This window comes from Astyanax mexicanus, chromosome 23 (genome assembly GCF_023375975.1).
Source record: "Astyanax mexicanus isolate ESR-SI-001 chromosome 23, AstMex3_surface, whole genome shotgun sequence".
NCBI lineage: Eukaryota > Metazoa > Chordata > Actinopteri > Characiformes > Acestrorhamphidae > Astyanax > Astyanax mexicanus.
Window position 1 is genome coordinate 10,302,819 of NC_064430.1, and position 17,357 is coordinate 10,320,175.

General features: G+C 39.1%; 1 protein-coding gene across 3 annotated transcripts in view; it reads right to left on the reverse strand.

Annotated features, from left to right (window-relative positions):
* Positions 1-736: 736 nt before the first annotated feature.
* The window catches only part of fto (FTO alpha-ketoglutarate dependent dioxygenase), a 284,644-nt gene continuing 268,023 nt past the window's right edge, over positions 737-17,357 (reverse strand). The window contains exons 9-11 of one of the 3 annotated variants that reach the window (XR_007429255.1): positions 5,552-5,692; positions 1,930-3,616; positions 737-1,674 (exon numbers count right to left, since the gene is read on the reverse strand). Coding sequence is in view for 1 of the 3 variants with exons in the window: in XM_049471416.1 (XP_049327373.1) it covers positions 3,610-3,616; positions 5,552-5,692 (148 nt within the window). In the remaining 2 variants the exon portion in view is untranslated. Of the gene's footprint in view, positions 3,617-5,551; positions 5,693-17,357 lie in introns of all 3 variants that reach the window. The other 2 variants (XR_007429254.1, XM_049471416.1) reach the window with 2 other exon arrangements.

A 17,357-nucleotide genomic window follows, 5' to 3' on the forward strand; every position in this document is an offset into this window, starting at 1 on the left:
ATATATATATATATATATATATATATATATATATATAATAAGTTTCCATATTATACATACTTTAAAATCTACTGTCTTTATAACATGCAGGATGTAGACATTTAAAAAAATCCCCTAAATCCCCCTAATCCCCTAAACTTTGTGTTGTTTTAATAATAAAAATATAAGAAATGATCTGGGTGTATTTTAAAATCTGATGATGAATATATTTTATCACAAGCAAAAATAACAAATGATAAATACAGTCTGTTTCTTATAGTTTTTTTTTTTCATAGATTCTTGTTGGTTTTCATTTTGGATAGTATAAAAGTCATTGGTAACATGTTGCTTTGTGTTGATGTAAGGCAAAGTGGAGTAGAGTGTATCCTATAGAGTGACCATAAAAATGCCTGCTGAGTATCACTCTTCTGAATCTCACAATGAGATTCATATTCATAAAGTTTTAAGAGCTCAGAAATCAATATTTGGTGGAATAACCGTGTTTTTAATTAGTTTTCATGTATCTTAGCAGTGTTCCTCCACCAGTCTTACACACTGCTTTTGGAGAACTTTATGCCTTTACTCCTGGGGCAAAAATATGAGCAGTTCAGCTTGGTTTTTTGATGGCTTGTGATCATCCATCTTCCTCTTGATTATATTCTAGAGATTTTCAATTTGGTAAAATAAAAAAAAACTCATCAATTTAAAGTGGTCTCTAATTTTTTTTCCATTCATACAAGCAAATCACCACCAAAGATCAAAGATAAAACAGCATCTTCTTTTATTTTCTATCATAGCTAGTGCTTTGCACACACAATGCTTTCAGAAACGCAATAGGCTTTGAGCGCCAAAGAAAGAACAACGCAGAGAGAGAAAGAGAGAAATAAAATAAACACTGTTAAAAATAAAAATAGATACAAACAATACAGCATTTACACAGCAAGGTAACACAATATTTGGCAACCATCGACATCTCTAAAACCTCAAAAGTATAAAACACATCTCTTAGCATCTGAATTGAATATCATAATACAGATCTTCTACTGTAACACTGACGACATAGAAAAAAAAGGTCAACAAAAAGAAGGCTGCTTGGCTTCAACAATCATCCTTTTTTCCTTCTTCACTCGTTTTTCGATGTTCTAGTGCTTTTTTCCCTTGTGCTTCACTCCTCTACGGGAGGTTCAGTCCTCCAGGATCTCCATCCTTCACTCCATTCTCTGTGGTTTAGTGCATTTCATCCCTCGTTATTTCAGTTGTTTAGAGATGATTGTGTGTTCCTTCCGTAGCCGGCAGCAGGGCAGAGATAGTTTGGGGGGGGGGGGGGGGGGTTCATATACTGAGGCGTTAGGAGCCAATCAGCTGTTGGAGTTTAGCAAAAGCAGGAAGTGAAAGGTTCAGTTTGAGCTGCCTAGTAACACTACTCAGCTGGAGAGGACAGACACACACCCACACACACACAGTACTACATTTCTACACACTCACACACACATGCTGTCACACAGATCAATGCACAATCGCACAGTCAAATTTCCACAGGCACACATTTACAGTCACACATTGGCACAGTCACACAATCTCAAATTCATAGTCAAGTTCCCTCACACATACACAGTCAAACCTTTTCAGTTACACAAATGCTCACACAACTTCAGTCATGCACAGTCAAACCTTTACAGTCACACACAGTCAAAGCTTTAAAGTCACACACAGTCAAAGCTTTACAGTCACACAGTCTAACATTTACAGTCAGAAACAGTCAAACATTTACAGTCAGAAACAGTCAGACCTTTACAAACAGACACAATCAAACATTTACCTTCATACACAGGCAAACCTTTTTAGTTACACAATTGCTCACACAACTTCCGTCATCTTTAACAGTCATGCACAGTCAAACCTTTACAGTCACACAATTGGTCACACAACTGCAGTCACACACAGTCAAACATTTACAGTCACACACAGTTAAACATTTACACACACACACAATCAAACATTTAATTTTCAGTCACACACAGTTAAACATTTACACACACACACACACACACACAAGCACAGATACAATATCAACTACGTCCAATCAGAATATCAGCAATCAGAAAAAAATTCAGAAAATTACAACTTCCAGTTCTTATAAGTATACACAGGCTTCCACGCAAGCGCACACACACACGCACAAGCACACACACACACATGCACACGCACATACACACACACGTGCACGCCCACACACGCACACACACACTTCAACGAACTTGAACATAGGCCAACAATAAAGATACAAATCTTCCAGTTCTCACACACCCACACACACACACACATACACACTGAGGTAAAATCGGTGACACTAAACAGCACACTAAATACACCCACACAAACAAACACACACACACACATACACACACGTCAAAATAAAGCTGCTTCAAAAGAAAAAAGTGGTTAATCTGTGACATCAATTAAAGGGGCTGTTCACACTGTAGGAAATCATTTTCTAGATTTGCTGAAAATATTGAACATTTTCTGGGGACTATTACAAAGGTAGCACACAGGAAGTGATGTAATACTGTAGTTTTTGGTTTGCAATTTGTTAATATTAGTAAATTTTTGGCATTTTAAAAAAAATTAATGAAATGAGCTTTGTGTGGCTTAAAGAACCAACTGAAGCTGCTTTATTTTTTCGAGTGTGTGTGCACGCACACACACACACACATACTTCCGCTTACACACACTTCCGCTCACACAATCACAGGGCAAACGTCCAGGCACAAGAGCAAACACACAGCACAATACTGACAGACAATACTGACTGACGCGCAGGACTATAGACTACAGCACACGCCATGACCCCTAATGACATCACAAGGCTCGCCCCGTGACCTCATATCAACCAGGTTGCTAGGATACAGTCCGTTGCTTTGTCGCAAAAAGACCAGCAGACAGGTAGCGAATAAGAAGAGGCAGTAGAAGAACAGGAAGTAGAGGAAGAAGTGCATTTTAAAGCGCGCTGTGTATAGCCTATATATGTGATGTGTGTTAGACGAGGCTTCTTATGGAAAAGAGGCGTTAAAAAATGAAAAAGGTAAAGTGAAAAAAAGAAAGAAAGAAAGAAAAACAGACACACACACACACAGCCAGATGCTAGTTACTGGATGCTACTGCTGAAATGTTTAAATGCGAGATTCCATTATAACACTATAGACTCGTAGGGCGTTGAAAGAAGTGCCGAAATAGATTGAAAAAAAAAAAAGAACAATAGTCTCGTCCATCCTTCTATTCATCCATCTATTCATCCATCCTTCCTTCTTTTCATCTGTCCATCCTTGGTGGTGGAGTCTGAGGCAGGGGGTTTGGGGCAGTGTGGGTTAGCCTGTGTTTGTTTGTGTGTGTGTGTGTTTGAGAGTGGATGAGTGAGTGAGTAATAGAGTGTGTGTGTGTGTGTAAGTGTGTTTAAGTGTGTGAATGAGTGTGAGTGTGTGTGAGTCCTCAGGTGAGGGAGAAATAGACCAGGTCAGCACTGCTGCTCTTTCGTCACCTGCGGCCTTCATGTCCTCTGTGGTACCTTCTTCCACTTTTTTTCTTTTACTCTGTCGCTTTTCTCTTTCTCTCGTTCTCTGTTCTTCAAAATCTTTACATCCTGGAAAACAAACAAAAAAAGAAGAAAAAAGACACTAATTCACTATTACAATAATAGTAATTACTTAATAATTACTATTACTAAGCGACAATTGTCATTCATTCTTAATTAATCCAAATTCAGCAGTTTTGCAAAAAAAAAAAAAACTGTATTTCTTTGAAAAGAAAGCAACTTTGATTTCACTCTTAAATTTTATTATTTCAAAAGTAGCATAAAAATGACAAAATGAACAAAGCAAAGGTTTGGCAAACTACAACTCAAAAAAGAACCACAGACAGTAGCGAATAAGAAGAAGTCGTAGACGAACAGGAAGTAGAGGAAGAAATGCATTTTAAAGAGCATTGTGTATAGTCTAAATATGTGGTGCATGCTAGACAAGGCTTCTTATGGAAAAGAGGCTACGTGGAACGTTACAAAATGGAGAAAAAAAAACATCGAAAGAAAGAAAGAAAGAAAAACAGATTCACAAACACCAATCTAAAAAAAATTCAGGGACTTTTCAAGGAAAAAAGTATCCTCGAGCGCAGTCGCAAAGATCATCAAGTACGTTAAGATGAAACTGGCACTCATCAGGAACGCTCCAGGAAAGAAAGACTTTCCAAAAGTTCTCTCTGTTGCACAGGATAAGTTCATCAGAGTAACCAGCCTCAAAAACTGCAAGTTAACAGCTTATCCCCAGATAAGAGCACTTAAAAGCTTCACAGAGTATTCTTTTTTGGTTTGTTTAACACTTTTAGGTTTCTACATAATTCATTATGTGTTCCTTCATAGTCTGGATCACTTCACTATTCATTTACAACGTAGGAAAAAAAATAAAAAATAAATAAAAACATTGAATGAGAAAGTATGCCCAAACTTTTGACTGGGACTGTGATTTAATATACAGTACAGGCCAAAAGTTTGGACACATTTTCTCATTCAATCATTCAATGGGTTTTCTTTATTTTCATGACTATTTACATTGTAGATTCTCACTGAAGCATCAAAACTATGAATGAACACATGTGGAGTTTTATGTACTTAACAAAAAATGAGCTGAACCTCCACAGTCACCGGACCTGAACCCAATTCAGATGCTTTGGGGTGAGCTGGACCACAGAGTGAAGAAGGCAAAGGGGCAACAAGTGCTGCTAAACACCTCTGGGAACTCCTTCCTTCAAGACTGTTGGAAAACCATTTCAGGTGACCACCTCTTGAAGCTCATTGAGAGAATGATGCCAAGAGTGTGCAAAGCACTAATCAGAGCAAAGGGTGGCTATTTTGAAGAAACTAGAATATATATATATTTTTTTGTTAAGTACATAAAACTCCACATGGTTTCATTCATAGTTTTGATGCTTCAGTGAGAATCTACAATGTAAAAAGTCATGAAAATAAAGAAAACGCATTGAAAAAGAGAATGTGTGTCCAAACTATTGGCATGTACTGAATAGTTCACAAGCAAAAACAAATACATTGCATAATAAACAGCTTTTAAAACATTGTTTTTGCATGCCAACAAGTTTTGGCCAGTACTAAAAGGTTCTGCAATAATGAATAATTAATTATTACAGTTAAATGATTGTAAACATTCTATGATACTGTAATTATGTAGTCACATTTCGTGTTGAGTAAGTAAGAACACTAAAAGTGAAAGCATGCGATGCGAGTGATGAACCAACAGGAGGTTAAATTTCTGGCTCTGCCAGCGATGATTTGTGTCAGTGTCAACTGTATATAAATGTGACAGTAAAATGTGTCAGGAAGTGCTGCTCTGCATTACTCAGATCAGGAGTCAGAAGTATCAGGAATTAGGGTGTGTGTTTGTGTGTTTGTGGTTTGGAATGTTTCGCCTGAGATTCTGAGTAAAGGAACATAATTGGCAAATGTGCCAAACATGCAGATGAGCAGTTCAGCCCGGTGGATTTATTCAGCATGAATTAAACTCTACCGCACCTCCAGAGGAGTGACTCCACACGGCTGATGATGTCAGAGAGGTCAAAGGACAAGGGCATGTCGGGGTCATCACTGCTCCAGTGCGGTCGGTCCACCGGCGCCTCCTCGGGGGGTAAAGTCTGCGCCAGGCTTGACTGGCATCTACAAAAACACAGGAGCACAACAAACACATGGGTTAAACTTACAAGAACTTAGTTAGAAGAACACAACTTTGGGAGTATCAGTTATTTGTAGCGCCACTCTGTTGTGTGTTGTTGAAATGTAGCATTTTGAGGGTAAAGCTGGCGATGGGTGCCTCCATACCAACATACTGTAGTTTGGTCCAGATCTTCAGAACCAAAATATAATTTGTGAAAGCTGCCATGAACCCTGGTCCAAATTAAATAACCAAATTTTGGTCCAACCCAAAAGAGGTGGTCTCATTCTGGGGCCTGATTGGGTCAAGAACTTCAGACTTTTTAGTCTGAACCAAAGTACCAGATATGAAAGTTGTGACGAACCACGGTCCAGACCAAAGAACCAAATTTTGGTCCAACCAAAAGAGGTAGTCTCAATTTTGTTGTACTGTACAGTAAATTGTTGAGACTTTTAAACCAATTACAGGATGTTGAGGCAAGCTACTCTCCTATATAAATAGTAGAAGAAAAAAAGAACCAGAGCTATGCTAAAATCTGATTCCAATTCACATACCAGAATAGTTTAGGTTTATAGGCATGAAAAGGCCCTTAAAAAGACAGGAATGTATCATTTTGAGGGTAAAGCTGGCTTAAGCTGCTTTCACAAGGGCCTGATTTGGTCAAGAGCTTCAGATGTTTTTAAGGTGAACCAAATACCAGATATGAAAGGTGCCACAAACCATGTTCCAGAACAAAGAACCAAAATGTTGTCAAACCAAAAGACCAGTAGTAGACAGTCTTATCTACAGGTCTTGATCTACAGAACCATGTTTTGATTTATTTGCTGTGTCTAAAGTACTGTTCTAGACTTTAACATAGGGACAATCATATACTTATACATAAACCCCAACATATCACTAGTAATACCTTCACCAATAGGAGAGTAAAGACTGGCACGTGCCTCCTCTGACACATGTGAAGCCAGTCTCCACCTCTTTTCGAACTTTAGCCAAAGCTGCCAATGAACTCAGAGAATAGCAGCGGAAACTCAGCTTTAAAGGAGAACTCCAGTGTAAAATTGACTTTTGGTGTAGTAAAATATGATAAAACGCACTATCCTTTGTTGAATAGCCCCAGTTTTTGTAATAAATTTGCCCAGCACTCTTTTCAACAGGCGTTCACATTTCCCTCCAGATAAATCTCTTTTTACACTGTAATTCAAGTGGAGATCAGGCTACATTATGGGTTGTAAACAGAAGTTTTTAATAAGCATGTTGTGCACATTTTAAGTTATTAATGCCTCGTTTTAAATGTCAGCGCTCTCCAAATTCTACCAATGAGGTGTGGAGCTACTTTGAGCCTGGATAGCGGTGTAGAAAGCGATATATCGGTGCCAAATATCCAAAGAGTACTGGGAAAAAAGCACAAAATTACTGGATCTCAGAAAGCAGCAGGAGAGTGGAGGTGGGTACCAAAGGTTAGTACTCTTTATCATGTTTTACTACACCAAAAGTCAATTTTACTCTGGAAGTTCTCCTTTAACGCATTTGCCAACACATGTCTTAAAAGAAAGCATAGCCAACCGTGCTCCTCGGACTCTGGCTGCTGATGCCATGCACCGTGACCTGGGGTTTGAATCAGCAATCCTCGAATCATAGTGTAAATGCCTTAATGAATTCCCTGGAATTCAGTAGTATTACTATTGATGTACATATATTATTCTAGCCTTTGTTTTGTTTAGCTTAAGCCATAGTCATTAGCTACAAATGAGTGTAATACACAAGCACTGTGTAATACATAAATACATACACAATACATTTACGGGTGCGTACTGTATTTGCCTATGCAAATAGTTTGTTTTGCACTAAACACACTCAAACACACTTATTTCCTCTTATTAGAGTCTGCTGAATCTTCCGTATTTTTATAACACCTACAAAAAAAAAAACTCAAGCACCAGAACTGAGGCTGTGTGTGTAAGTGTGTGTATACGTGTGACAGGAGTGTGAAAGTCCTGATGCTGCCTCGCAGCCGTGCCTCAGGAATGCGCCCGGCGCAAACCTACAAGAGCGCGTGTTGTAAATCATCTGTTAAACACACCTGCGCTTGTACTGACCAAACACCTGGTCAGGTACGCACAGGCCTGAGTGAGCTCCACCACTCGCGCTGGCTTTGATCTCTGATTAAGCTCGAGCGGGAGGCAGATTTACGAGCACGCTGTTCACGCCGCAACCACCTGAATTCGCCTCAAATGACTCCAGCGCACCAGCGCTGCAGAGAATGCGAGGGTGTGTGTAACTGCTGGCTGTCAACATAAATCAGAGTGCTGTGGTAACAGATGGCTGTGACTTTTGACCTGAAAGCAAAGAGCAGGTCCGCCGTGTGCTGACTGCCATCAATATTACATATTATTAGTATGTAAAGATGCATGTGTGTGCACTAATACACAGACACGCTTGTGGTGATGCCTTTGTGGGGTCTTTTATTGAGATCAAGTAGATAATTAGGGCCCGAGCACCGAAGGCGCAGGCGAAGCCTGCACCGGAGGTGCAAAGCCCTATTGTTTTTGGTCCGTTTATTATTAGGGCCCGAGCACCGAAGGCGCAGGCGAAGCCTGCACCGGAGGTGCAAAGCCCTATTGTTTTTGGAATGTTTATTATTATTATTATTATTTTTATTTACAAACTTCGCGCCCATTTTTGAGGCCTTTCCGATACTCGAAAACTCTTGCATTTTGGCACAGACGTCAAAGCCGGTGAAAAATTTTAAATTACATTGTTCACAGGTTTGGGCGTGGATCAGGAGCTCTATAGCGCCCCCAAACGTTGCCAGTGGCCGGGATAAAGTTTGTCCAATGTGCACCAACTTTGGTACGCTCATTGACCTCATTATACCGATCAAGAATCACTTGGATTTATTTGACTCCGCCTAACAGGAAGTCGGCCATTTTGGCAGGAAATCGCAAAATAAAAAGTTTCCCGTGGTGTTTTGGGTGGGTTACGATGTTCGAAAACTCATAAAATTTCACAGGCCTATTGGGCATAGGCTGTACTTTGATGTAAAATTGGAATTTTTCATATTCATAATTTATCAGCTCTCTAGCGCCACCTATTTTATATGACATTTATAGAAAGCTCTTAGCCTCTTCTAAATTAGCAGACCCAATAATGCCTTTAAATGATTTCGAGAAATGTAATCATTTTTCTAATGTGGTGCTAAATGACTCTACAGCGCCCCCTATTTGGTTTAGGCTAATAAATTAGCGGTAGCTGTCTCAAATTTTCCCCAATGTTCAAAATTTTTGGTAGAAACATAGATATTACGATGCCACACATAATACCCATTGGCATGTATTAGCTCCGCCCAACAGGAAGTCGGCCATTTTGAAAAATGTTAAATTTTTAAACATTTTTCACATACTCATTCGAACTCCTCCTAGAGTCTTTGTCAGATTACAACTAAATGGTCTGTGGATAGTCTCCAGACATACATGGTGCTAAATTGCGAAGGAATAGTCGATAGCTGAAACGATGACGTAATGGCGGGCAATTGATTTAATGGAGACACAACACTAAACCAAATAGAAACATTAGCATGGTCAGAATACAGCTGCTTGGAAATTCATGAAACTTGGCAAAAACATAAAAGACATCATTACACACATTTTCAGTGTTGATATGATTGACTCCGCCCAACAGGAAGTCGGCCATTTTGAAAAACGTGCATTTTACACACATTTTTTGCATACTTTGTCGAACTCCTCCTAGGGAATTTGTTGAATACTCTTGATATTTGTCAGCAATAAACTACTACCATCCGTGATGATAAATTGCGAAGGAATAGTCGATATCTTAAACGAGGACGAAATGGCGGACAGTTGAATTGCTGGAGATACCCCATTAAAATAGGAAGTAAATACATTCTGGTGTTGGTAGGTGTTTGAGGAGGTTAAACAGGTTGAAAACTCTCGAAACTTTACAGGCCTGCTTGATTTAAGCGGTCCTTTGATTAAAAATTGAAATTTCATATATACATATTTCATTGGCTCTATAGCGCCACCTAGGTTTCAATGCATATTTGACATTACGGAAATGCTCAAAAACTCTTGAAAATTGTCAGATTCCATAAGATCTAAAAACACTTTACAAATATTGTGATAATTTTTTCATGTGTAGCTAGCGGACTCTATAGCGCCCCCTAATTCATTCGTTTAATAAATTAGCTGTGGATGTGTCACAATTTGTCTAATCTTCTCAAATTTTGGTAGGAGCGTAGATACTATGACTCTGCACATATTTGCAATTGGTTTGTATTAGCTCCGCCCAACAGGAAGTCGGCCATATTGGATTTTGTAATTTTTTTACACTTTTTTTCACAAACTCATTTAAACTGCTCCTAAAGTCTTTGTCAGATTACCTCTAAATTAGCTGAGAATGAACATCAGACACAGTTGATGAAAATTGCCAAAGGAATAGTTGATCGCTAAAACGGTGACGTAATGGCGAGCAATTGATTGAATAGAGACGCAACACTAAACCAAAGTGAAACCATGACACGGTCAGAACACAGATGATTAAAAATTCATGAAACTTGGCAAAAACACAAGAGACATCATTAGACACGTTTTCAGTATTGGTAGGACTGACTCCGCCCAACAGGAAGTCGGCCATTTTGAAATATCTGAATTTTGCATACATTTTTTGCATATGTTGTCAAACTACTCCTAGAAATTTTGTTGAATTCTCTTGGTATTTGGTAAATATAAACATTGAACATATCTGATGATAAATTGTGAAGAAATAGTCGATATCTTAAACGAGGAGGGAATGGCGGATGGTTGAATGTTTGAGATGCCACATCAAAACTGGAGGTTGACACATAGGTAATGCTAGGAGTTTTGAGGACGTTATAAGAGAGAAAAGCTCACAAACTTTGACCGGCCTGCTTATCTGAGGCTGTTGTTTGATCTAGAATTAGAATTTCAAATATATGTGTTTTAACAGCTCTATAGCGCCACCTGTATTTTAAAAGGGTATTTCACATTTTTGGCAGGATAGAAAACTCTTGAAAATGACCACACTTAATAAGACCTCAAAATTACTTTCACCGGTTTCTCGGTTTGGCCCGGTACGATTTGCGCTGTTGTGCGAGGGCCCTACGTCCCCCTGTGACAGGGGGACAACTCGTTATTAGGGCCCGAGCACCGAAGGCGCAGGCGAAGCCTGCACCGGAGGTGCAAAGCCCTATTGTTTTTGGTCCGTTTATTATTATTATTATTATTCTGCCTCTTTGCGTCCATTTTTGAGGCATTTCCGATACTCGAAAACTCACACATTTTGGCACAGGCCTCAAGCTCGGCGAAAATTTTAAAGTTCCATAGAGGCTGGACTTTGGCGTTGTTCAGGAGCTCTATAGCGCCCCCAAACGTCGGCAGTGGCCGGGATGAAGTTTGTCCAACGTGCACCAACTTTGGTACGCTCATTGACCTCCTCATAAACAACAAGAATCACTAGGTTTTATTTGACTCCGCCCAACAGGAAGTCGGCCATTTTGACAGGAATTTGCAAAATAAAAAGTTTCCCGCTGGGTTTTGGAGGGGTTAGGATGTTTGAAAACTCCTAAAATTTTACAGAGCTATTTGGCTTAGGCCATACTTTGACCGTAAGTTGGAATTTCGTAAATTCGTCTTTCATCAGCTCTCTAGCGCCACCTATTTTATATCATATTTATGAAAAGCTCTCAGCCTCTTGATAATTGGCAGATTCAATAAGTCTTTGAAATGATTTAGGAATATTTTGTCGTTTTTCTCATGTGTAGCTAGAGGACTCTACAGCGCCCCCTATTTTGTTTAGGCCATTAAATTAGCTGTAGCTGTCTCAAAATTTCTCCAATATTCTCGATTTTTGGCAACAACATAGAAACTATCATCCCGCACATATTACCCATTGGCTTGTATTAGCTCTGCCCAACAGGAAGTCGGCCATTTTGAAATTTGTGGAATTTTTACACATTTTTCACGAACTCATTCAAACTCCTCCTAGAGTCTTTGTCATATTACCTCTAAATTTGGTGTGGATAGGCTCCAGACATACGTGGTGATAAATTGCGAAGGAATAGTCGATACGTGAAACGATGACGTAATGGCGGACAATTAATTTAATGGAGACGCAACACTAGACCAAAGTGAAACCATGACACGGTCATAAAACAGATGATTGAAAAATCATGAAACTTGGTAAAAACACAAGAGACATCATAAGACACGTTTTTAGTATTGGAATGATTGACTCCGCCCAACAGGAAGTCGGCCATTTTGAAATATGTGCATTTTACACACATTTTTTGCATACTTTGTCGAACTCCTCCTAGGGAATTTGTTGAATACTCTTGATATTTGTCAGCAAAAAACTACTACCATCCGTGATGATAAATTGCGAAGGAATAGTCGATATCTTAAACGAGGACGAAATGGCGGACAGTTGAACTGCTTGAGATGCCCCATTAAAACAGGAAGTGAATACATTCTGGTGTTAGTAGGTGTTTGAGGAGGTTAAAAAGGTTGAAAACTCTCGAAAATTTACAGGCCTGCTTGAATTAAGCAGTACTTTCATCTGAAATTAAAATTTCTTGTATAGGTATTTCATTGGCTCTATAGCGCCACCTAGGTTTCAATGCATATTTGACATTACGGGAATGCTCAAAACCTCTTGAAAATTGACAGATTGCATAAGACCCAAAAACACTTTACAAATATTTTGACAATTTTTTCATGTATAGCTAGCAGACTCTACAGCGCCCCCTAATTCGTTTGTTTAATAAATTAGCTGTGGATGTGTCAAAATTGGTCTAATCTTCTGAAATTTTGGTAGGATCGTAGATAGTATGACCCTGCACATATTTGCAATTGGCTTGTATTAGCTCCGCCCAACAGGAAGTCGGCCATATTGGAATTTGTAATATTTTTACACATTTTTCACAAACTAATTTAAACTGCTCCTAAAGTCTTTGTCAGATTACCTCTTATTTCGCTGTAATTGAACAACAGACATATTTGATGATAATTGCCAAAGGATTAGTTGATCGGTAAAACGGTGACCCAATGGCGAGCAATTGAGTCACTAGAGACGCAACACTAAACCAAAGTGAAACCATGACATGGTCAGAAAACAGATTATTGAAAATTCATGAAACTTGGCAAAAACACAAAAGACATCATTACACACATTTTCAGCATTGGTAGGACTGACTCCGCCCAACAGGAAGTCGGCCATTTTGAAATATCTGCATTTTACACACATTTTTTGTGTACATTGTCAAACTACTCCTAGCAAATTTGATGAATTCTCTTGGTATTTGGTAAAAATAAACATTGAACATATCTGATGATAAATTGTGAAGGAGTAGTCGATATCTCAAACGAGGACGAAATGGCAGATGGATGAATTTTTGAGATCCCACATCAAAACAGGAGGTGAAAACCTAGGTAATGCCTGGTGTTTTGAGGAGGTTATAACGGAGAAAAACTCACAAAATTTGACCAGCCTGCTTATCTAAGGCTGTTGTTTGATGTAGAATTAGAATTTCAAATACATGTATTTTAACAGCGCCATAGCGCCACCTGTATTTTAAATGGATATTTCACATGTTTAACAGGATAGAAAACTCTTGAAAATTGGCACACTCAATAAGACCTCAAAATTACTTTTACCGGTTTCTCGGTTTGGCCCGGTACGATTTGCGCTGTTGTGCGAGGGCCCTACGTCCCCCTGTGACAGGGGGACAACTCGTTATTAGGGCCCGAGCACCGAAGGCGCAGGCGAAGCCTGCACCGGAGGTGCAAAGCCCTATTGTTTTTGGTCCGTTTATTATTAGGGCCCGAGCACCGAAGGCGCAGGCGAAGCCTGCACCGGAGGTGCAAAGCCCTATTGTTTTTGGTCCGTTTATTAGGGCCCGAGCACCGAAGGCGCAGGCAAAGCCTGCACCGGAGGTGCAAAGCCCTATTGTTTTTGGTCCGTTTATTATTATTATTATTATTCTGCCTCTTTGCGTCCATTTTTGAGGCATTTCCGATACTCGAAAACTCACGCATTTTGGCACAGACCTCAAGCTCGGCGAAAATTTTAAAGTTCCATAGAGGCTGGACTTTGGCGTTGTTCAGGAGCTCTATAGCGCCCCCAAACGTCGGCAGTGGCCGGGATGAAGTTTGTCCAACGTGCACCAACTTTGGTACGCTCATTGACCTCCTCATAAACAACAAGAATCACTAGATTTTATTTGACTCCGCCCAACAGGAAGTCGGCCATTTTGACAGGAAGTTGCAAAATAAAAAGTTTCCCGCTGGGTTTCGGAGTGGTTAGGATGTTTGAAAACTCCTAAAATTTTACAGAGCTATTTGGCCTTGGCCATACTTTGACCGTAAGTTGGAATTTCGTAAATTCGTCTTTCATCAGCTCTCTAGCGCCACCTATTTTATATCATATTTATGAAAAGCTCTCAGCTTCTTGATGATTGGCAGATTCAATAAGTCTTTGAAATGATTTAGGAATATTTTGTCGTTTTTCTCATGTGTAGCTAGAGGACTCTACAGCGCCCCCTATTTTGTTTAGGCCATTAAATTAGCTGTAGCTGTCTCAAAATTTCTCCAATATTCTCGATTTTTGGCAACAACATAGAAACTATCATCCCGCACATATTACCCTTTGGCTTGTACTAGCTCCGCCCAACAGGAAGTCGGCCATTTTGAAATTTGTGGAATTTTTACACATTTTTCACGAACTCATTCAAACTCCTCCTAGAGTCTTTGTCATATTACCTCTAAATTTGGTATGGATAGGCTCCAGACATACATGGTGATAAATTGCGAAGGAATAGTCGATAGCTGAAACGATGACGTAATGGCGGACAATTAATTTCATGGAGACGCAACACTAGACCAAAGTGAAACCATGACACAGTCATAAAACAGATTATTGAAAAATCAAGAAACTTGGTAAAAACACAAGAGACATCATAAGACACGTTTTTAGTATTGGAATGATTGACTCCGCCCAACAGGAAGTCGGCCATTTTGAAATATGTGCATTTTACACACATTTTTTGCATACTTTGTCGAACTCCTCCTAGGGAATTTGTTGAATACTCTTGATATTTGTCAGTAATAAACTACTAACACACCTGATGATAAATTGCGAAGGAATAGTCGATATCTTAAACGAGGACGAAATGGCGGACAGTTGAATTGCTTGAGATGCCCCGTTAAAACAGGAAGTGAATACATTCTGGTGTTAGTAGGTGTTTGAGGAGGTTAAAAAGGTTAAAAACTCTCAAAAATTTACAGGCCTGCTTGATTTAAGCAGTACTTTGATCTGAAATTAAAATTTCATATATACGTATTTCATTGGCTCTATAGCGCCACCTAGGTTTCAATGCATATTTGACATTACGGGAATGCACAAAACCTCTTGAAAATTGACAGATTGCATAAGACCTAAAAACACTTTACAAATATTTTGACAATTTTTTCATGTATAGCTAGCGGACTCTACAGCGCCCCCTAATTGGTTCGTTTAATAAATTAGCTGTGGATGTGTCAAAATTTGTCTAATCTTCTCAAATTTTGGTAGGATCGTAGATAGTATGACCCTGCACATATTTGCAATTGGCTTGTATTAGCTCCGCCCCACAGGAAGTCGGCCATATTGGAATTTGTAATATTTTTACACATTTTTCACAAACTCATTTAAACTGCTCCTAAAGTCTTTGTCAGACTACCTCTTATTTCGCTGTAAATGAACAACAGACATATTTGATGATAACTGCCAAAGGATTAGTTGATCGGTAAAACGGTGACCCAATGGCGAGCAATTGATTCACTAGAGACGCAACACTAAACCAATGTGAAACCATGACACGGTCAGAAAACAGATTATTGAAAATTCATGAAACTTGGCAAAAACACAAAAGACATCATTACACACATTTTCAGCATTGGTAGGACTGACTCCGCCCAACAGGAAGTCGGCCATTTTGAAATATCTGCATTTTACATACATTTTTTTGCGTATGTTGTCAAACTACTCCTAGCAAATTTTGTTGAATTCTCTTGATATTTGGTAAAAATAAACATTGAACATATCTGATGATAAATTGTGAAGGAATAGTCGATATCTCAAACGAGGACGAAATGGCAGATGGTTGAATTTGTGAGATGCCACATCAAAACAGGAGGTGAAAACCTAGGTAATGCTAGGTGTTTTGAGGAGGTTATAACGAAGAAAAACTCACAAAATTTGACTGGCCTGCTTATCTAAGGCTGTTGTTTGATGTAGAATTAGAATTTCAAATACATGTATTTTAACAGCGCTATAGCGCCACCTGTATTTTAAATGGATATTTCACATGTTTAACAGGATAGAAAACTCTTGAAAATTGGCACACTCAATAAGACCTTAAAATTACTTTTACCGGTTTCTCGGTTTGGCCCGGTACGATTTGCACTGTTGTGCGAGGGCCCTACGTCCCCCTGTGACAGGGGGACAACTCGTTATTATTATTATTATTTTTATTTTTAAACTTCGCGCCCATTTTTTAGGCCTTTCTGATACTCGAAAACTCTTGCATTTTGGCACAGACGTCAAAGCCGGTGAAAAATTTAAAATTACATTGTTCACAGGTTTGGGCGTGGATCAGGAGCTCTATAGCGCCCCCAAACGTTGCCAGTGGCCGGGATAAAGTTTGTCCAATGTGCACCAACTTTGGTACGCTCATTGACCTCATTATACCGATCAAGAATCACTTGGATTTATTTGACTCCGCCTAACAGGAAGTCGACCATTTTGGCAGGAAGTCGCAAAATAAAAAGTTTCCCGTGGTGTTTTGGGTGGGTTACGATGTTCGAAAACTCATAAAATTTCACAGGCCTATTGGGCATAGGCTGTACTTAGATGTAAACTTGGAATTTTTCATATTCATAATTTATCAGCTCTCTAGCGCCACCTATTTTATATGACATTTATAGAAAGCTCTTAGCCTCTTCTAAATTAGCAGACCCAATAATGCCTTTAAATGATTTCGAGAAATGTAATCATTTTTCTAATGTGGTGCTAAATGACTCTACAGCGCCCCCTATTTGGTTTAGGCTAATAAATTAGCGGTAGCTGTCTCAAATTTTCCCCAATGTTCAAGATTTTTGGTAGAAAAATAGATATTACGATGCCACACATAATACCCATTGACATGTATTAGCTCCGCCCAACAGGAAGTCGGCCATTTTGAAAAATATTAAATTTTTAAACATTTTTCACATACTCATTCGAACTCCTCCTAGAGTCTTTGTCAGATTACAACTAAATGGTCTGTGGATAGTCTCCAGACATAGGTGGTGCTAAATTGCGAAGGAATAGTCGATAGCTGAAACGATGACGTAATGGCGGGCAATTGATTTAATGGAGACACAACACTAAACCAAATAGAAACATTAGCATGGTCAGAATACAGCTGCTTGGAAATTCATGAAACTTGGCAAAAACATAAAAGACATTATTACACACATTTTCAGTGTTGATATGATTGACTCCGCCCAACAGGAAGTCGGCCATTTTGATAATTGTGCATTTTACACACATTTTTTGCATACTTTGTCGAACTCCTCCTAGGGAATTTGTTGAATACTCTTGATATTTGTCAGCAAT